This window comes from Pimephales promelas, chromosome 15 (assembly GCF_988280905.1).
Source record: "Pimephales promelas chromosome 15, fPimPro1.hap1.1, whole genome shotgun sequence".
Lineage (NCBI taxonomy): Eukaryota > Metazoa > Chordata > Actinopteri > Cypriniformes > Leuciscidae > Pimephales > Pimephales promelas.
In genome coordinates, this window is record NC_142783.1 from 15,993,835 (window position 1) to 16,015,592 (window position 21,758).

The window sequence follows — 21,758 nt, forward strand, 5'->3', positions numbered from 1 at the left end:
TGTATTTAATAGCATTGTGTAATGCAAATTTAAACCTTTTGGAATATAGATGCATCGTTTGTCCCGATAAGCCTAATTAGCTAGCGTTTTATATATTCCAAATAAACAACTAAATATTATTTTTTACACTTTTGCAAAGTTACATTTGGAAAATAATGCACAATATCTTAATTGTTTATTGCTCATGCATCACATGACTACTATGACACCCTACTATGTCTGATTTTTATCTGGTCATTTTTGCTTCTTGGTAGACTTTTTTTTAAAACAATTTTATTAGGGTCAAAATGATGATATTATTAACCTTTGGGGTCAGTACGATTTTTTAAAAAAAAGAAATTAATACTTTTATTCAGCAAGGGTGCATTACATTAATCAAAAGGTACAGTAATATATATATATATATATATATATATAATATTTACCTGTCTATTTATCCCAAAAACCTGAAAGTATCACGGTTTCCAAAAAAAAATATATTAAGAAGAATTATATCTTAAAATGTTATATATGAATGTAATATTATTGTTTGTTATTGACTGTATTTATTTGTTATTGTTGAATATTATATATATATAATATATTGCTTTTTACTATATTTTTGACAAACTAAATAAAGCACTGAATGGTTTATGAATGGTGTACATTGAATTGTTTATTTCATTTCTTAGATTATAGTTTTTAAAAATGTGTCATATTTATGATAGATTAAGAGATTTAATAGATTTATATTTTGGGTTTGGAAAAAGGGTAAAACAATCAAATCTACAATAATCAAATTTTTAAGATTAGTAGAGATATTATTTTAATATGACTTGAATAATAATAACTAAAAAAAAAAAAAAAAACACCATAAAAGTTCCTCTCCATTTCTCCATTTACTGAAAGTGCTCAAATCATTACCGTAATTGTGACTTCTGCATTGTTAAGAGATGCCTGCAGCCTGTTGGTCTTATCCCGGCTCTCTCGCGCCTCATCCTGAGCTCTGTGTAGTTCGGCCCGGAGTTTACACAGGGTCCTCTGAAGCGCCGCCTCCTGCGCCTGAAACTCCTTCCTCAGTTCCACCTCCGTCCTCCTCCAGGCCAGCAGGTTCTCTGTGGTGAGCTGCTGCGTTCTCCTCATGGCCTCCAGCTCGCGTTCGTAGAACCCTTGAGCCTTGCTCAGCTTGGCCTCGTACTCCTCCACCATCCGAACCTTGTCCTGCACCAGCTCCTCCACACGCTCCATGAGCGACTCCAGCTCTGTGCGGTGCAGGTCGGCCAGTTTCTCCTGTTCTAGGCTTGAGGATGCGCTCTGGTTCTCCTGGCTCTCCAGTAGCTCCTGGACTTGTTGCCGGTGAGCTGACTTGAGCTCCTCCAGCGCCCGCCGTTTTTCCTGCTCAAACTGGGCTTGCACCTGGCTGAAGGAGCGCAGCTTCTCTTCGAACTCGTGCCGCATCTCCTCCACTTCCCGGGACATGGAGACCACGCGTTGCGTGTGCTGGGCCTCCGTGCAGTGCTGCGTGTCCTCCATGCGCTGACGGTACATCTCGAACTCTGCCAGCGCTTGCCGCTTCATGTGTTCGTGCAGCTCCACGGATTCCTCCAGGGACTGCAGGCGGCGTTTCAGGTCGGCCTCGTCCCCGATCTTGCTCTTGTAGTGAAAGATCTTCTCTCGGGTCTCCGTCAGGATGTGCTGCATCTCCTCATCGTGGGCCTCCTTCAGAGACTGGATGGCGTCTTCATGCTCGTCGTTTTTCGTGTTGAGGGCGTAAATGACCTGTGGGTGATGAAGAATCAGTTTTTATACAGCTGGAATGTTTTCATCAAAAACCTTCATTTCTTTTCGACTGAAGAAAGAAAGATATGGACATCTTGAATGACATGGGGGTGAGTAAATTAAAGTGAGTAAAGTGAACTACTCCTTTAAGGTGAATAATGACACTATTGTGTCATGAGCTTCAGAATTTGTCTCGTATTAGATAAAGTTTGCATCATTGAATCTGTAATATTCCTACTGTGAGCTGCTTAGAAAAGACTGGCTTTGTATAAAGTGCCACATATAAAGCTGACATGGCTTGACTTAAAGTGCCAATAAATATTTCCTCCAAGCCACATTTGGAAGATGTGTCTGTCTTGTGCACCTCCAAATTGTGCATCACTGTCACCAAATCAGACATAAGAAGATTGCAACAAACAGAGGAAAAGTGCACTCCAATCAAGGCATATATTCACATTTATGCAGTTTCAATGCACTATATCCAAGTTGCACATTCCTGTACAAATATTTAAATGTTTATTTTATTTTTTTGTTATGAACCTTCTTGTATACATAATATATGCTCTGAGTCCTCAGGGCTCCTGTAAACCAAAACAAATTGCTCGTATTTCTATAAAACTCTTTCTGATTTAGACCAAACTCTTAATTTCACAAACAAGAGTCTGTTTTCCTTTTGAGTGCCAACAATTTTTCCAGCCAAGCATTTCATAATTACGACCCTCTTCTGTGGTTAAAGAGTTACACATCAAAGCAAGCCGTCTTCACTTGCTGCTCGCTCGCTCCTGTTCTCCTTTTCATCTTTAATTGATTCCTTTGTCGCATCCATATTATTAACATACTGTAAGCACTCTCTATTCTGCACAACTGAGGTAGGCTAATGCAAAGTAGCTCTACCTAGTCTAATTAGTCAGTGTATTACATTCCCTGTCAGTTTAAAACACATGGAACTATGATTTTAAACAAAGCTCTTGATTTAGTTTTCATAAAAATACCACATGGACTAGATTATGTGCATTTAAAATAATCTGACATGGAGTCTGAAAAAATAAATAAATAAATAAAACCCTGAGGGCATTTCAATAGCTTGAAAACATACCTAACATTTAATTATCATGTTTATACTGCATGGATTAAGAGAAACATATGATGTAAACACATGCAATTTCAACTTCATAATATGCTCCAAAAGTCCTTACACTAGGTTACTTCTGGGTCTCATAAATGGGAAAGAAAATCAAAACATAAACAATATTACTAGAATGAAGTCACATTTCTATGAAAAGATCTGGTCTCTGCATGCCTACTGGATTTTGATTACATCGAGAGAATAAATGAAAATCATTTGAAAGGGAAAATAAGAGGTTTGTTGTTTTCACGCATACATCATTCTGGGACCCAAAACAAAAACAGCGAATGGAAAACATGCAATGTCTTGAATTAAAAGCAAATACTGGTGTTGGGCACGAAGAATGAAATCAGAAGTAAAAATAAACAAGGCACGCGCATACTGATAAACGTGGATGTTAATTAACTGTTTATCTCAGCATTAAAGACTCATTATATAAAATACGTTGTTTTTGTAGAGATTAATTATTATGGAGCTTGCGAATATTGTCTGGGATTAAAAACAGATTTTTGCAGGGGGAGGAAAACAACACTGCGGTTAAAAAATTGCAATAAGTAGGGCATCATCTCTATGGGGGATAAGGATTAAACATCACGCAGAATACAGTGTATTAAAGTTGAGACACTGCGATCAAAATGAATTCATACGATTTCCCTAAAATATGAGCAATGCGATCATACCAACCTTAGTGAGTTGTGCTATTTTTTTACTCATCTTCAGGTGCAGATCTTGAGAGTAGTCCATGGTCAGTGCAGATTCGTAGAGTAAATGGCTGGATGTGGAGGATGGACTGGTGCCTGATCCAGAAGCAGCAGAAGCAGCAGCAGCAGCAGCGGGAGGATTGATGCTGTACGGCGGCTGCCAGCCCGTCCCAGTCGCCATCTTCACCCACTCTGCGCGATCAAAATTCCTGATCCTGCGCCATCAGTATACCTGTCATCCATATGAATTCATGTAAACCCATCATCCTGTTTCCGTTTCTTTGTACGTGTCGATCACTGTTTGCAGATAGCTTACTGTTCACCTGACTCACGAGTCACTACACAATCTATGTTCTTAAATGTGCGATTGATGACAGACGCGGTTATCATTGGTCTAGCCTACATCAGCCAGCCGAAACAAACGCATGACATTGAACTGAGCGCAACAATGTAACATTCGAGCATCATCATCATCACATACACGCACTCACGCTGATGCAGAGCGAGGAGAGAGAGTTGTAAATGACGTCAGAGCAGTACGGATTCCTCACACATTGCTTTTCTGCTGCAGATACGTGATAGAAATACAAATGGGGTCTATGAAAACAAATAATAACACGAACTAAAGGCATAGCTCATTTTAGCATGGTTAGTTGTGTCTGTACATCATATAATATAATATAATACTACTCTTGGTATAGTGTATATGGAGTATATTACTGTAATTTCTTAATTTTATATAATTGTATGAATTCGTATGCAATATTATTATATTGTCCAATATCCATCTATCATTCATTACATTACATTGCATTATATTGTATTGAATACTAAATATATTCTATTTATTTTTTATTAAAATAATTAGTTATACATGTTATACTTTTTAATTATGTGATTTATTATGCATTTGATCTATACCTATATACTGTACACATATTTTTATATATTTTATATAATGTAATTGATATAATGTAATACTCTGGTATAGTGTATGGAGTATATTCTCTTTATTCTATTTATCTTAATTGAATTAAATAAATGTGTTAACATTCTATGTAATATAATATAACATATGATAACAAACTCTGGTATAATGTTATGAAGTATATTCTCTTGGTTATATATTTTTTTAATTTGTATAATTTTATTAAATTAAATTTGTTTAGTTGTGTGTGTGTGTGTGCATAGGCTATGCTATTATTTTACCTATTTTATTATTTTACCTAGCATAGATATTATTTTATCTATTGCATTATATTCTAGTGTTTAATATAATTTATTTCATTTTATTTTATTAAAATAGTTTTTATTATTTTATAATTATGTGATTTATTATGCATTGGATCTATAGATGAACTCTCACATAGGTTGTTGTCATGTTATATGAGGATTTTACATAGGCTACATAATGATTTTTAGACTGTACAAATTGTATATTCTATCCCTTAACCTACTATCACAGAAAGCTTTCTACATTTTTATATTTTCTAAAAACATCACTTACTATTATTTATAAGCTTTTTCCCTCATGGTGACAACAAATAAATGTAGTTCGTTGGTTATCTGCAGACATAGCATTTGATTTATGAAACCTCAAGTCTTTACCGAGTCCATAAGTGCTTTTGCTGAGTAATTACTGCCATCTACTGGAGTTTGAGTGATATGTTTTTACTGATGATTACTACACCCAACCCATTTCAATAAGTAAAAAGTAAGGGATTTTTTTCGGGCTTCTGAGCTTCCATTAGCTGTGTAATGGCCAGGAAAAGATTTATCTAAAAGGTGTGGTGTGGGTGTGCTTGTAACATTGTGCTTTCAGCAAACACACCCAAAGTCAACTGCAAGCGCACCTAAAAGAAAGATCCAAGATACATTTTGAGCTCTAAAACTCTTGTTGTCTTTTCAAAATACCCTTCAAACTAGCAAAGCATTTGTTAATTTGTCTATCATCTCCCCCATGCAAACTCACACAGTCTCCTAAATCAAACAGGAAACCAGAAACATTATCAAGAAGAAAGATGATAATCTCACCATCTTTCTACTTCACGTCGAAGGCTTCAACCCATCTACTTCCTCTTATTTGGCCTGTAATATTAAACATAATTTTGCTGCAGAAAAGCACGTCGGAACTTGAATCAGGCTGTCAACACGTGACTTTGTTGCTTAATAATTTAAGGATCAGGAAAAAGAAAGGTATTTTTGTTTTGATTATCTGGGTCATGCCAATTTGTTTATATTTAGCCTAAATCGATCATCTGACATAAAAGTTTGTGTTATATAATGTGTTTGTGTGTCTTATGTTTTTTTAGGGGAGCTCATAATCATTAAAACAGGGCTATATTTACCATGTGGATCGTATAACAATAACAAAACGAGACTATTTTAATATTAAAATGCAATAAATAGATTTTCACCTCTGTATTTGTCCTGGTTCAGGGATCTAACGTTAGGTAACTCCTGAAGGACATGTAGCTAGGGAAACATTAACTATTCTCAAAATAAATGTTGACATATGACGTCACATCGCACCTTAGCTTTTTTTACACCGTGTGAATGTGAATAACTGTGACAAAAGTGCAGTCTCTTCCTCGAGCACACGGAAGCTGTTTGTGTGTAAGGCAGGAACGATTTCATACGGATTGAAAGTGTTGACAGATTTCTTATTTGAGGAAAACGTAGTGGTTTGCTGCTAGCTTACCTTGGAGGAAAGTGCTCGGCAGTTTGTTTTTATTGAACAGGATGAAACAATCAAAAAGTGCATCGGAATTGATTGACTTGAGCTTTCTGTCTGCTGAGGAAGAGGCAGCCATCCGACAAGTGCTTCTGAGAGATGAAGATTTAAAGCGACTGGACAGTGGACGAGTCAGGTACGAACTGGATGTTTGATTGATCTACACTACAAGACATTTTCTTGTCTTATTGAACACTGCTAAAAATATTTTCCAAAGTTTTAAATAAAACGAAGAATGTTTGTTTACAAAAATACTATTGTTTTCTACTTTTAATATAACCTATTTTGTTTTTCTTGTGCCGTTTCTTTGTAGTGAAATGTAGCAACCTCTGAGTGAAGATTGTTTTGTTTTTTCTTCAGTGTACAAGTATTGAACCCAAATAATGATGATATTTTCCTGTTATCCCCCATGAAAGTTTTTTAGGAAGTCACTGTTATTCTTTTTTCTAATTTAATTTGTTTATTTTTTATTGAATTGCTAAATTTGAATGTTTTTTTTATTTTATTTAATAATTGTAAACAATTTGTGTATTCACGCATTTATTAATTTCAATGTTGGCTTGTTTTATTTCTAAAAATGTTGGTAATTAAGACAAAATTACAGTTCAGATACTTTCTTGAAAGATTGTTAAGTTTGATGTCAATAGGCCATGGCATGGTGGGACATAGAGATTTTAAATAAATATATACCATTCTGCAACTTCTTGTTATGATAAGCAAAGTGTGAGCACCAGTTGACCCATATTTACTGAAAAAAATATTGACAGTGGGTTTTTTTTTTAAAGTGTGCTTACTTAAGTATATTAATAATAGTAATAATAATACATTTTATTTGTAATGCTACTTTCATACTCTTCATGTGATACAACATGTTATAGAATGACAAATAACAAATAATACATAGTATATTATGACAATAATCACAATGATAATTACAGATTAAAAACTACTAAAAGATGAAGAGACGTTTTGAAAAGTTTCTTAAAACAATCAAAACAAGGAGTCATTCTTAATCAAGTTCCTTAGCAATGCAAGAAAGCCCCCCCTTCCATGATTTTGAGTTTACAAAGATAAAGAGATTGAGAACCAGGCGAATAGAGATAACAAGAAGGTATAGATGATGTAACCAACTCACAAAATGTATAAAATGTAGCCAACCCATGTACTGCTTTTTCAGTTAAAATCATTAAAAAAATTTTTTTTTTAAACGATGCATGATTGACCTGGGAGCCAGTGTAGTTGAAGAAGCACAGGGTAATGTGTCGGCATTAAGGTGTATAAATCAAGACATGAACTGAAGGGGAGATTAGGCTATTGTCCATGGTAAGTTGATACATTTATTAACATTATTTGGAGTGCCGATTAACAACATTTTAGCTTTAGAGCAATTCAATTTAAGAAAGTTATGTTTCACCCAGGCCTTTATTTTCAACATACAAGTTGAGAGAGTTAAAGAGGCAGAGGTGAAATCAGGCTGAGTGCTAAAATAAATCTGGGTGTCATTGTCAGCATAGAAATAATATAGAAACTAAACCGAGTAGGACTCAACACTGACCCCTGAGGGACACCCAGTTGTAATGGCACAGTCTCAGATCTATTAATACCCAATTGGACAAATTGGGAACATTCTGTGAGATTAGATGTAAACCTGTTCAATGCGGTGTCAGAAAGTCCAATCCACCTATGTAGTCTGTCCATCAAATTAGTGTGACATTGTATTGAATATAGCACTAAGTCTGCTAGGGAACCCTAACCGAACCAAAGCTTATGATAAATAACTAATCATATAAATATTTTTTTATTTTACAATATATGTTATAATGATTTTTGCACACTTTTCACTGTTTGGAATCCTTTCTTTGCTTTTTCTGTCATACCAGGAAACTGAGGCAGTCAGTTCCTGACCTTCAAAAGCTGAAGACACTAACAGGTGAGTGGTTTGAAGATCTCAGAGTCAAGCGATACGGGCTACAGACGGATGTCACCGCAGTGGTACGGACCTCCATGAGATGGAAGAAAACAGCAGGTATGTAGGAGTTCCTTATTGAGCTGAATTTTATCTTTGAGTACACACACCACACCTGTCTGGACATTTCAAACTTTCTGGACTCTGAGTCATTTGAGTCAACATGCTCTGCATTGTTCTTCATTGCTGTTACCGTAAAACTACCTTTCACTGTTAAGTGAATACAAACTACTTTGCTTCTAGATTTGAATCAAGAAGTTTTGTGTATCTCAGAACTGATTACTGTATATGTACTCTTTCTTTTTTTAACTTAGCCCATAAAACCAACCCTTTCCTGAATGACATAGTAGACGAGAACAAAGAGCATGAAAAGGAGGAGCACAGCACACCTACAAAGTAATGGGCTTTATTTTCACAGAAAATGCCATCAACATGTATTTTGGGTGGATTTTCAATTTATAGATTTTCAATATGTAGGCTAGATTAAACCAGCACAGACAAAGCCTTATATTATTGTTATGAATACTGCATACAAATTAATATTATGCTACATTTTTTCTTTCCCCTGCAGTCCATTTGCTGACCCTAGATTAATTCATCCGGCCCTCAGTAAAGAGGTTTATTACATACTGTATATTATCTTGAGTTTTTCTCTACATATTCAGAAAATAAGTTAAATTAAATATAAAAAATATATATATTTATTGTATTTTGTTTCTATTTATTCACAGACTCATCATCAACATACTGATGCTGACTTTACGGATGATGGTGAGTTTGAATTACATGATAAAACATATTTCCTATTTATATATGAATGACTGATTAACCAAGTAAATCAGAATTTCGGTGCATTGTAGGGAATTACACTTGCGTTCAAAAATCTGGGGTTGTTAAGATTAAAATGTTATAACAATTTAATATTAATATATTTTGAAATGAATTCATTCCTATTATGGCAAATTTTAATTTTCAGCATTATTACTCCAGTCTTTAGTGTCACATGATCCTTCAGAAATCATTCTAATATGCTGATTTGTTGATTTTCTTATAATCATCAATGTGGAAAACAGTTGTGCTAATTAATATTTTCTTGGATAAGGTTCAAAAGAACAGTGTTTACTTATTAGAAATATAAAAACACTTGATAAAAATGTAAAGGTCTTACCTGTCACTTTTGATCAATTTAATGCATGTTAATTAAATGCAATTTAAATTCAGTTTAATGTTGAATAAAAATATTAAAGGAGTAGTTCACTTTAAAAAAAAAAAAAAAAAAACTTTTGCTGATAATTTACTCACCCTCATGTCATCCAAGATGTCCACTTCTATCTTTCTTCAGTAGAAAAGAAATTAAGGTTTTTGATGCTTGATGATAAGTTTTATATGCACAAATGCTCGTTTTGCTCTGTTCTGTGATTAACTCATTTGTGACTCTCCTGTTCAAACTGGTTCATCAAAATGAACAAATCTTTTTTCGAGTCATGACTCGAAGGGTGCTAGATAAGACCCTTATTCATCATCTGGTGTTGTTTAAAGCCCTTTGAAGCTGCACTGAAACTTTTATTTGGACCTTCAACCGTTTGGTTCCCAATGAAGTCCATTATATGGAGAAAATCCTGGAATGTTTTCATCAAAAACTCTAATTTCTTTTCGACTGAAGAAAGAAAGACATGGATATCTTGGATGACATGGGGGTGAGTAAATTATCAGCAAAAGTTTTTTTTTTTTTTTTTTTTTTTTTTAAGTTTGGAAAAAAAAAACCCCAGATTGATTTGTTCATTTTGTATTTTTGATGTTTGTATTTACAGAGGCTTCATCCACTCCAAGAGTGTCTGATAGAAAAATAAAACTTCAAGCAGAAATTGATGGCAATCATGTCCTCAATGGCAATGACCCAAAACACAATTCAACAGAAGCACAACCCAAACAGCTCTCTGATGACCAAATAACAACCATTTTCCCCTTCTCAAAAGCAGTTCAAGACACTAAACCCGAAAGAGGCCCTGCAAAACATGAAACAAATCGAGAGCCAAGGCGAAAAGTTTCACTCCCTCCAGCGCTACAGAAAGATCAATCGTTTGAGGAGAACTGGGTGAAGATTTCCCTCGAACCGAACGCAGTGAAGCCTGTGCATGATGAAAGCAATAATGTTGAACCTGAACTAAAAGAGGTAAAATCACATGTTAAAAACACAGAGACCCAAGAGAAGCAGAACACATCAAGTCCGTCTTTAAATTTCATGGATCAGACATCATTTCAAATTGAATCTCTCGACTCAGACTTTAACCAAGATGTTTTCTTAGAAAGATGTTCATCGACCAAGTTTCAGAATCAACCACAGACTTCCATAGTTTTCACAAGTGATGGACCAGAATTCACTAGACACTCAGATCATGAAGGTTCAAAGAAGTCTTCTAATGCTTTCCAAGATAACAAAGACAGAGATCAGCAGTTTTCAGCTGAATTTATAGTTAGAGAGTCTGAAACGGATAAACGGAGTCCCTCAGACTCGACTAATGCGCATGATAAGAGAAGGATGGTCTCTGGTGATTTTCTTAATGATGAAGCAAGTTCAGACAGGAAGGGAGGTGGAGGAAAAAACTTAATCACTGGTTTACATGCCGAGACAGATGCGAATCAAATAGTTGAGGAACAAATCAATAAGCATTCCTCTGCTGAAGAAGCATTCCAAAGTCAGTCATTAAAATGGGAAATTGAAATGAGTTCTCATGAATTTCCTTCTAACACTCTGCAGGGAAAAGATGCTTCCACTGATTCTGGCGATGACGTCCCAGTCGAGACCAGAAAGGATAAAACGTCTAATAAAAAGGAGCCGTTGTTGCAGAATAAAACAGCTGATGTTAGTGTGAATACGATACGAAGTGTCAGTGACAAAACTGTGCAAAGACTTCTTGATGCCCTTGAAGGTAAAGAAAAAACAAAGTTGGCAAAAGATCAGAACTTACCAAAAGACACCCACACAAGAAAATTAAGCCAAGAGTATCTTTCCGTGATAGATGATGGGAAATTAGTGCACATCAAAGATGCTGGATTGCATGTTGACTCTGAACATATCGACAAATCATCCATTGAACCAATTCAACCAGCTAAATCTACAAATGAAGATGATGCCGGACTTGGTCAAGGTTCTTCAGAATTGAAAGATGACGAGGACAATCAAAGGGCAAGACTGCCTGTCCTGCAGAGGATCACCACAGAGGAGCCAAAGCAGGAGATTAGAGATGGTACAGTTCCCACAATAGTCATTATACCATCTAAATCTCCAGATCCAACAGAGTTGAAAGGTAATGGTTATGATATCTAATACTAGAGGCTTAGTCACCATGTTAATACAGTGGCGTCTGATTTCTGAAGTGCCCTTTAGGGCTGATATTCGAGAAAGACACTCCCAGTATTGTACATGTTCACCTAAGCTCAGGTTTAACCTGTTCGATTTCTCCCCGTAGATTTTCATGGATTTACATCTGGTTTGAGCTTTGCTTTATTCTTTGATGTCTTTAGGAAGTAAACATGGGGTGTCCATTATAGAAGCTTTACTTGAGGCTTCCACATGTAAAACACCTTCCTACACTGCAGATGCTTGGAAGGTGAGCTACTGTTCGGCCTACACTTATAATTCATTCTTTTTCAATCCTCTGCAGTGACTATAAAAAGTAACCTTATGTTCTGCTTTGCTGTTTTTGTTTATATTATCTTCTATGTTGCAGGATGAAGGAGTCGATTCAGATGACGATGATGATGATACTTCACTTTCCAGCTATGGGTCTGATCTCTCCGGCAGAAAAGGCTATTCAGCTAGCGCATTGTCTCTTACTGATGTAAGCTGGACTTTCTGTTTTTAACATTGTTCCAAAGGCTAATTTACCATTGCCCGGCCTGGCTTGTCAATTGTCCGATAAACACTTTATCATGTTGAGTCAAAGTTGACTTGCTTGGAAAGCACCATAGAGGCACAGTGTTGGAAATGAATAGATGTTTATGCATATTAAACATTTAAAAAAACAAAAAACAAAAAAAAAAACAACAACTTTTGAAACACTTTTAAATAGACCTTAAAGGGATAGTTCACTTTGAAATATGTTTTAGCTTACTTCAAGGGCATCCAAGATGTAGGTGTCTTTGTTTCCGCAGTATTTCCAATTTTGATATTTTTAGGTCAAACCGTTCTTGTCTGTCAGTCATATAATGGAGGTATATGGTCACCACCTCTAAGAGCATGCACAGAGAAGTCCAAATTAAACATGATTTAATGATTTGTAAATGTAAGTACACATTGATGGCCTAAGACACAAACTAGCGGTTTGTGTGAGAAAACAAACAGTATTTATTTTGATTTTACCTCTTGTAGCCACAGCCACGTCCAAGTGATCTGAAGGCACGGGCGCTTCGGTCTGCGCAAGCGCCGGAAAGCGCCGGAAGTGATTTCTTGCTCGGTTGCGGAAAAGAAATCAACGTTGTCTGTTGATATATCGAAATCGTCTTCCATTGCAATTTCCTGTATATCTAAATATATTTAGATCCTCACAGTGAAAGGTAACGCTTCCGAAATCTCTGTGTAAACAATGCTTGCGCAGGCAGAAGCGCCCTCGCCCTCAGAGTACTTGGACGTGACTGTGGTTACAAAAGGTAAAAACGATATAAATACTGTTCGTTTTCTCACAGAAACCGCTCGTTTCGTGTCTTAGGCCATCAATGTGTACTTACATTTATGAGTCATTAAATCATGTTTAGTTTGGACTTCTCTGTGCATGCTCTTTGACGTGGACCCCATATACCTCCATTATATGACTGACAGACAACAACGGTTTGACCTGAAAATATCAAAATTTAAAATACTGTGGAAACAAAGACACCTACATCTTGGATGCCCTTGAGGTAAGCTAAAACATGTCAAAATTAATTTCAAAGTGAACTATCCCTTTAAGTGGTATGCTATGAAATTACTACATTGCATAATGTCATTAAATGGTGTTTTGCTGTCTGGCGCACATGCTTATGATACAAGGGCCGTTGTGCTCTAGTGGGGCGCAGGTTTAAGTATTCATTTAAATTCATCTGCAACATTTCCTCAATCCAAGTAGAAGGCATTGAAAGTCCACAAATAAAAAACATAGCCTTCCAGAGACTTATCCCTGCTATTTTTTCCCCCTCATATAAGCGCACCAATAGTTTGCTGAGCGTGTACAGCGACGCGGGGGATTTTGGGAATGTTGAGGTGCAGGGCTCTGTGGAGTTTGCAGTGATGTACAGCCCTGTTGGAGAGCTAATCATTATGATTGAACAGTGTCAGGATCTGGCTATTGCTAATCCTCGTAAACACCGCACAGACCCGTGAGTTATAAATCTAAAATAAAACATATACTAATGAAATACATTAAGATCTATCTATCTATCTATCTATCTATCTATCTATCTATCTATCTATCTATCTATCTATCTATCTATCTATCTATCTATCTATCTAATCATGAATAATAAACTTTCCTTTACAGTTATGTGAAGACTTACCTCTATCCAGATAAGTCTCGCCGCAGCAAAAGGAAAACTTCTATTAAGAAACGGACCGTGAATCCAGTGTTTGTGGAATCTCTGAGAGTATGTTTCTCTGCAACACTAAAATGATAGAAAAATGTATAAATGAAAAATGTAAGATGTGTACAGTATATTTGATATAACCTTTAATCTTTTCTGTACTGCAAAACTCTAATCAGTACAAAGTGAGGCGCGAAGAGCTTCCGGAAAAGACTCTGAATCTGTCCGTGTGGCACAATGACTCCAGGGGCCGAAATGTGTTCCTGGGGCAGGTTGAGATTAGTCTTAAGACCTGGGACTGGGGACATGAAGCCCTCACCTGGTACAACCTACAGTCAACGGTGCACCTTCTAAAGATATTTGTGTGATTAGGAAAGCTAAATAACATTGAGAGTTTAGGAATAGAGCCTTATTTCATATAAAGTGATGTCTCGGGTCAACCGAGTCCTCTTGTATAACAGAATATTCTCTTTTTTATTATTATAGACTGCAGAGAATCAAGAATCGCAAGAGTCTAATGGATTTTTGTCAGTTTCACTAAAATATGTTCCTCAGGAGTCCACAGGTACAGTTTCAAATATTGATGTTGCTTCTGTGTATTTCATTTTTATTCTGTACATTTAATTTGAGGAATATTGCTCATGACTAACGAACTGTATTTGCTCTGAAACCTTTTATTTGATTTCAGGTGGGTCGAAGAACAGCACTGGGGAGATTCATGTCTGGCTGCGGGAGGCAACAGAATTACGTGGCCTTAAGCCTCAGGGAGTGGATTCTTTTGTTAAGTGGTGAGGGTGTGCCTGTCATCTGTTACGGATCTGACTTTCAAAGCAGCTGAAGCCATTGTTCCTTCTCTCACTCTCTCCCCACCTCTCACGCTTCCTCTTTGTCATGTTTGAAGCGTCGTGTTTTTGCTTTGTTTCCATCTATTAAAATGACATGAGAAGAAAGGAAATAACACAGATGACCCATTTCATTCATTTTGTTTGGTTTAGAGGACAAAAGTAAAAATGGCAACATTTTAACATCCTCATTTTACATGGTCAAATCAAAAGTTTGAATATAGTTAAAGTAGTTTAAAATAACTGTTCTAGCACTTCAAAAAGAGGAAAAAATTATGTTATGAGTTATTGTAAGTTAATACTATTTTTGTTATATAATTCATTTTCTTAATACAATTTTTGAGGCATGGACATACACTCACCGGCCACTTTATTAGGTACCCCATGCTAGTAACGTGTTGGACCCCCTTTTGCCTTCAGAACTGCCTCAATTCTTCGTGGCATAGATTCAACAAGGTGCTGGAAGCATTCCTCAGGGAGTTTGGTCCATATTGACATGATGGCATCACACAGTTGCCGCAGATTTGTCGGCTGCACATCCATGATGCGAATCTCCCGTTCCACCACATCCCAAAGATGCTCTATTGGATTGAGATCTGGTGACTGTGGAGGCCATTTGAGTACAGCGAACTCATTGTCATGTTCAAGAAACCAGTCTGAGATGATTCCAGCTTTATGACATGGCGCATTATCCTGCTGAAAGTAGCCATCAGAAGTTGGGTACATTGTGGTCATAAAGGGATGGACATGGTCAGCAACAATACTCAGGTAGGCTGTGGCGTTGCAACGATGCTCAATTGGTACCAAGGGGCCCAAAGAGTGCCAAGAAAATATTCCCCACACCATGACACCACCACCACCAGCCTGAACCGTTGATACAAGGCAGGATGGATCCATGCTTTCATGTTGTAGACGCCAAATTCTGACCCTACCATCCGAATGTCGCAGCAGAAATCGAGACTCATCAGACCAGGCAACGTTTGTCCAATTTCGATGAGCTTGTGCAAATTGTAGCTTCAGTTTCCTGTTCTTAGCTGAAAGGAGTGGCACCCGGTGTGGTCTTCTGCTGCTGTAGCCCATCTGCCTCAAAGTTCGACGTACTGTGCGTTCAGAGATGCTCTTCTGCCCACCTTGGTTGTAACGGGTGGTTATTTGAGTCACTGTTGCCCTTCTATAAGCTCGAACCAGTCTGGCCATTCTCCTCTGACCTCTGGCATCAACAAGGCATTTCCGCCCACAGAACTGCCGCTCACTGGATGTTTTTTCTTTTTCGGACCATTCTCTGTAAACCCTAGAGATGGTTGTGCGTGAAAATCCCAGTAGATTAGCAGTTTCTGAAATACTCAGACCAGCCCTTCTGGCACCAACAATCATGCCACGTTCAAAGTCACTCAAATCACCTTTCTTCCCCATACTGATGCTCGGTTTGAACTGCAGGAGATTGTCTTGACCATGTCTACATGCCTAAATGCACTGAGTTGCCGCCATGTGATTGGCTGCTTAGAAATTAAGTGTTAACGAGCAGTTGGACAGGTGTACCTAATAAAGTGGCCGGTGAGTGTATACTTTACTGAGATTCACCTCTTTTTTTTTTTTGTTAGCTACATTTTACCAGACACCAGAAAGAAAAGCCGCCAGAAGACCCGTGTTGTGAAAAAGAGCCAGAACCCTGTGTATAACCATGCCATGGTGTATGATGGGTTCAAAGCTGGGGAAGTCAGTGAGGCCTGCTGCGAATTGACCGTTTGGGATCACAACAAACTCTCTAATCAGTTTCTCGGAGGTCTGCGCCTCAGTCTTGGAACAGGTACAGTAACAAAACCATTTCCTTTACTGCACCTCTATTTTGCACTTAAATCCTGATTTAAAAGCCAACAGAAGGTTTCTTGAAGCCATTTCATTAAACTGGGTCTCTATTTAATTGCAGGGAAGAGCTATGGAAAGAAAGTTGATTGGATGGATTCACTGAATGAAGAAGTTCAAATATGGAAAAGAATGTTGGCCAATCCAAACTGCTGGGTTGAGGGAGAGCTTCCCCTGAGGTCCTCCATGACCCCGAGGAAATGAACCTCCTGATCTTGAATGTTTAGTTGTGAGAGAAAAACAATTCTTGGTTCCCAAAAAACAAACCAAGCATTTACAATGACCAAATCAGTTTCTTCATTTAAGTCCTGCAAAATATAAAGAGTATGTGCCGGGAAATATCTATGTAGAATATGCTTAATCATAATAGATAATATATCTTTATGTAATAAATTGATATATGTAAGTATTTTAAGAGATGTGATTTGTTCCAGAATAAAAAAAAAGTAAAACAAAACTTGTGTCTTTACATAATCTCACCCTTCAATTAATAAAAAAAAAAGATACAATGCACTTTTTTAAAAAATGGAAATTTAATTAACATTTTATATACATAAAAATGTGTTCTGTAATGTGTTCTAATCTACACAATCCCCTGTAGATTAAATGTACTTATTTGTTACATCAATTGAGCTTGTTAAATGGAATGCTTTCATTAATTTACCTAATAAACTTAATTTACAAAAAAAATAAAAACAAAAACTCCAAAATATTAAACGAGTAGTTCACTTAAAAAAAAAAATATATATATATATATTTTGCTGATAATTTACTCACCCCAATGTCATCCAAGATGTCCATGTCTTTCTTTCTTCAGTTGAAAAGAAATTAAGGTTTTTTTTTTTTTTTTTTCATATAATGGACTTCATTGGGAACCAAACGGTTGACGGTCTTGAATGTTGCAGCTTTGATGCAGCTTTTAACATGTAATTGACTTGTACTCACTGATCCTAAGTGATCACTATTTGTTTTACTGTGTTTTTATTGTAATTTTTGTACAGCACTTTGGTTGGTTGCCAGCCGGTAGTAAATGTGCTCTATAAATAAACGGAACTTGAACTTCAACTTGAAGGTTCAAATGAGAGTTTCATTGCAGCTTCAAATGGCTTTAAACGACACCAGACGATTAATGGGGGTATTATCTAGCGAAACGATCGGTCATTTCAAAAATAAAAAAAAAACTTAAGTTTTATAAGCTCAAATGCTCGCCTTGCTCTGTTCTGTGATGAGCATTCGTGACTCTCCTGTTCAAACTCGTCCATCAAAATGAACAAATCTTTTTCCGAGTCATGACTCGAAGAGTGCTAGATAAGACCCTTATTCATCGTCTGGTGTCGTTTAAAGCCCTTTGAAGCTGCACTGAAACTCTTATTTGGACCTTCAACCGTTTGGTTCCCAAAGAAGTGCATTATATATGGAGAAAATCCTGGAATGTATTCATCAAAATGACTGAAGAAAAAAAGACGTGGACATATTGGATGATGTGGGGGTGAGTAAATTATCAGCAAAAGTTTTTTTTTTTTTTTCTGAAGAACTGACGTGACTTTATTCACAGCAGAGCCATCCTTGATTTTTTTTTTTTAAACGGGAATGAAAGCGAGGCTGTGAGGGATAAACTAAAGATCTCTTCAGACTGTTTATTTAATGTGTTTTTGGATTGTTCTGCTGACGAAACACTGCAAAAATATATTTCCAAGAAATTTCAGTCAGCAAAAAACTAGACAAGAAGAGATGTGGAAACTAAAAGTGATTTAGGACCTTTATATAGCTTTTACAGCGGATGGCAAGAAAGTCTATCCCTTACATCCTCGCTTTCATACCTGTCGTTGTCATGGTAACAACAGATGAACAGTAATTAACATTTTAAAGCCAGTTTGCTTCTGTTCTGTGTCGTGTTACTGATTCTATCCTACACCAGATGGCGGTAATTCCCAATTTCACGGCACTCTCCTGTTCCAGGCCATTTTCTCTCAAAAATATAACGGAGTTGGAGACGTTCTGGAAGTCCAAGTTTGAATCAGCTGACGTTTAACTTTTTTCCTTTCTGACTCAATCCCTCCGACGGATGATATGAGGGAACATTCGCCGTACGTAGGAGAACTTAATTTGATATCGAAACTAACTTACTAATAATTAGGAAATGTATGATTGAAATGTGTTACAGATCGTCATCGTACGTTAACTGTCAAGAAGTTTTGGGGTTTTAACGAGTTTCCAGGTAAGAAATAACATTCGTTCAACATACATCTTTGAATATATGTTTATACTTAAAACCGCATGATAAAACTCGGCATTTTTGTATAGACTAACGGATTAGGTCTAGCTATATGGTTATGTTTTTGTTGTTTTGAAGCCTATTAATTTTTTTTAATGGCGTCATTTAGTTCGTTTGGTTATGTTTTTCGAAAAATGTAAGTTAGTTTTGTTTTTAAGTAATTTCAATATCTTCTGAAACGTGATACAAGTGTTAATCCTGAGTAGTTTGCAATCCAGAAAAGACTATTTTTGTATACATACTATATACTTTTTTTCTTCTTTAAAAAAAAAAGAAAAAAAAAAGTTGTCAGTTAGTATGTGTTTTAGCTTATTTCCTTTGTTTTGATTTTTATATAGTTAAAAAAGCAACTTTTGTTTTTAGGTTAGCTGCTGAAAAGACAGAAAACCCCAGAACGTTCATTCAGAATGGAGATTGACCCATGAACATTTCTGAAGATGAGCCAAAGACTTGTGTTATTGTATTTGGCAGTGATATGGGGAGCGAGGAGACCACTCGGATGTGTATAACGGTTCATCTGTGTTTATAACACTCATTGAACTTACTCTCCTTTTCAGTTTGAAGCTTGGTCATCTGCTGCTCAATCTTTCATCATGGGTGACTGGAGTGCACTGGGGAAACTTCTTAACAAGGTCCAGACATACTCCACGGCAGGAGGCAAAATCTGGCTCTCCGTCCTCTTCATCTTCCGGATCCTGGTGTTGGGGACGGCAGTGGAGTCCGCCTGGGGAGATGAGCAGTCGGCGTTCAAGTGCAACACGCTGCAGCCCGGCTGCGAGAACGTGTGCTACGACAAGTCGTTCCCCATTTCCCACATGCGCTTCTGGGTGCTGCAGATCATTTTTGTGTCCATGCCGACTCTCCTGTACCTCAGCCACATCATTTTCCTCATTCACAAGCAGGAGAAATTAAATAAAAAGGAGGAGAAACTAAGAGACATCCAGAGCAAAGGCGGTGATGTGGATGTGCTCCTGCAGAAAATCGAAACTAAGAAGTTCAAGTACGGCCTGGAAGATCACGGAAAGATCAAAATGAGAGGAGGGATATATTACACGTATATAATGAGCATCGTGTTAAAGACTGTATTTGAAGTTGTTTTCCTGTTGATACAGTGGTACCTTTACGGATTCAAGCTGTCAGCAGTCTACACGTGTCAAAGGTTCCCTTGTCCGCATAAAGTGGACTGCTTTCTCTCTCGTCCCACTGAGAAGACGGTTTTTATTATCTTCATGCTGGTCGTTTCGCTGGTGTCTCTGGCCCTCAACGTCTTTGAGTTTTTTAATGTGATTCTCAAGAGGATGAAGGACCAAATCAGAGAGTCTGCGAAAAACTTTGACAGCACTTGTAATATCAAGCCCTGCCCAAGGAACCTGTCCAGTTACGACTATTACAACGACTGCTCGGCCCCGGCCCCTAATCTGGGGTACAACCTAGATAGGGGCGACAAGTCCAACTCCTCTGACAATTACGACAAGCAGGCTAATGAGCAGAACTGGACTAATTACAGTACAGAACAGAATCAGCTGGGTCGTACCCAGCGCTTTCCATATCCTGAGAAAGTAACTCTGGGGAAGGATCTTCTGCTGCTCAAAGAGCTTGAACCTCGACCCAGTAGTCGAGCGAGCAGTCGGGCCAGGCCGGATGATCTTGACATCTAGCAGAAGCCCTTAGACACAGGCCCATAGACAATTTCTTGAACATTTAAATAAACTGTGAAAAGGACACTATAACTGACACCCAAAGAATGATGGTTCAGCATATATATTTATTTTAGTAGTTTTTGCTATTGTAACTCATGCCAAACAGTTTTTTTTTATAGTGAACTGTATTTATGAGCCATGATTGCGAAAATCAGCTAGGTAGATGATGTATATGTCATACACTCATTCAGCTTAAAGTTCTGTAACTGGTCAGCATTTCTCCCTCATTTTAAACACCATTTTGCCTTTACCTCAATAGACAAATGGATTTTTTTGAAACTTTAAATAGATGTATATAATTTGCAATGATAAAATGGCTCTAGATGGGGTTCAGCATATCGTATCACCCAGGGTTATTCTTGACTAGAACTAAAACCAAAAGTACTCATATGTGATTTAGATACAGCAAACACTTTTATATTTATCAGAAAATAAGAGTTATATCAAGTCTGTTTTGGAGAACAAGAAAATCTATCAAGTTTAACCCTACTGGAATAAATTAAGACCATTCATTCTACTCCAGCAGGATCTTAACTTTTTTTCCATTATTCTTTTTTTCCGACAGCGTTTTTCCATTACGGGAGGTTAGCCAGCACGTATAAATGGAGCACTGTTTTCTGGAATCTTTACAGTAACTGTACATAGTCTTCTGCTGTGGGCCAGTAAATATCAACAGGAAGCCACCTGACTGCCTATCAGTGTTTTCTGTAAGTGTAGACATAAATGTCGGTTAACATATTCACACAATTCCCCAGTGCAAACGGACTCCCTCTGATTGACAAATGAAAGCCATAAAAGAGTCTGAAATTAAAATGAGTTAATTAGATTCACTTTTTCTTCTGTTCCCAGAGTTTCCTATTTATTTGAAGGGCTAAATGAAAACACATGCTTTTACTCAAGTCTGCCAGCCACATGTGGCTGAAGAGAAAAACTGTGAACTGTGTATTTGCACTTTACTCTAAAAAAAAGTTTAGGAATTATTTGCTATTTACTATCGTATGTAAAAAAAAAAAATATTGCACATTTTCAAAGGCATTAAAAAATGTACAAGGTAAAATTGTTGGCATTTCTTACATTTTTTATTTGGGTGATCAAATATGACCTTATTGAAATCTGGCCCTTGTAAACCTGAATGTTCTTCAGTCATGAAATGAGACTTTGAAGAAGGTTTAATAACCCAGTAAAACACTTATTTTTCAAATAAAACTCTGCCTCGAGCTTTATAGCCTGGATGAAC

At 37.0% G+C, this 21,758-nt stretch overlaps 3 protein-coding genes across 8 annotated transcripts in view; 2 read left to right on the forward strand and 1 right to left on the reverse strand.

Moving 5' to 3' along the window:
- The window catches only part of fam184aa (family with sequence similarity 184 member Aa), a 43,003-nt gene extending 36,585 nt beyond the window's left edge, over nucleotides 1-6,418 (reverse strand). The window contains exons 1-3 of one of the 4 annotated variants that reach the window (XM_039672144.2): nucleotides 6,287-6,418; nucleotides 3,569-3,817; nucleotides 904-1,758 (exon numbers count right to left, since the gene is read on the reverse strand). In XM_039672144.2, coding sequence (XP_039528078.2) covers nucleotides 904-1,758; nucleotides 3,569-3,766 — 1,053 coding nt within the window. In that variant the 5' untranslated portion in view covers nucleotides 3,767-3,817; nucleotides 6,287-6,418. Of the gene's footprint in view, nucleotides 1-903; nucleotides 1,759-3,568; nucleotides 4,106-6,286 lie in introns of those variants that run through there. The other 3 variants (XM_089120230.1, XM_089120229.1, XM_089120231.1) reach the window with 3 other exon arrangements.
- LOC120479548 (synaptotagmin-like protein 2) lies at nucleotides 6,328-16,795 on the forward strand. Of its 2 annotated transcripts, XM_039672182.2 has the most exons (16): nucleotides 6,328-6,455; nucleotides 8,200-8,345; nucleotides 8,600-8,681; nucleotides 8,857-8,902; nucleotides 9,017-9,056; nucleotides 10,097-10,458; nucleotides 11,044-11,593; nucleotides 11,811-11,896; nucleotides 12,017-12,127; nucleotides 13,468-13,640; nucleotides 13,802-13,904; nucleotides 14,021-14,182; nucleotides 14,328-14,406; nucleotides 14,530-14,629; nucleotides 16,285-16,490; nucleotides 16,611-16,795. In XM_039672182.2, the coding sequence occupies exons 1-16, from the start codon at nucleotides 6,328-6,330 to the stop codon at nucleotides 16,748-16,750; spliced, it is 2,514 nt and encodes an 837-aa protein (XP_039528116.2). In that variant the 3' UTR covers nucleotides 16,751-16,795. The 2 variants fall into 2 exon arrangements, with proteins under 2 accessions (XP_039528116.2, XP_039528090.2); XM_039672156.2 differs by having other exon boundaries at nucleotides 10,097-11,593.
- A 1,721-nt stretch (nucleotides 16,796-18,516) lies between these two features.
- gja1a (gap junction protein alpha 1a) lies at nucleotides 18,517-21,758 on the forward strand. 2 transcript variants are annotated; one of them, XM_089120232.1, is made up of 3 exons: nucleotides 18,517-18,633; nucleotides 18,711-18,764; nucleotides 19,185-21,758. In XM_089120232.1, the coding sequence occupies exon 3, from the start codon at nucleotides 19,415-19,417 to the stop codon at nucleotides 20,477-20,479; it is 1,065 nt and encodes a 354-aa protein (XP_088976358.1). In that variant the 5' UTR covers nucleotides 18,517-18,633; nucleotides 18,711-18,764; nucleotides 19,185-19,414; the 3' UTR covers nucleotides 20,480-21,758. The 2 variants fall into 2 exon arrangements, with proteins under 2 accessions (XP_088976358.1, XP_039528066.1); XM_039672132.2 differs by having other exon boundaries at nucleotides 19,379-21,757.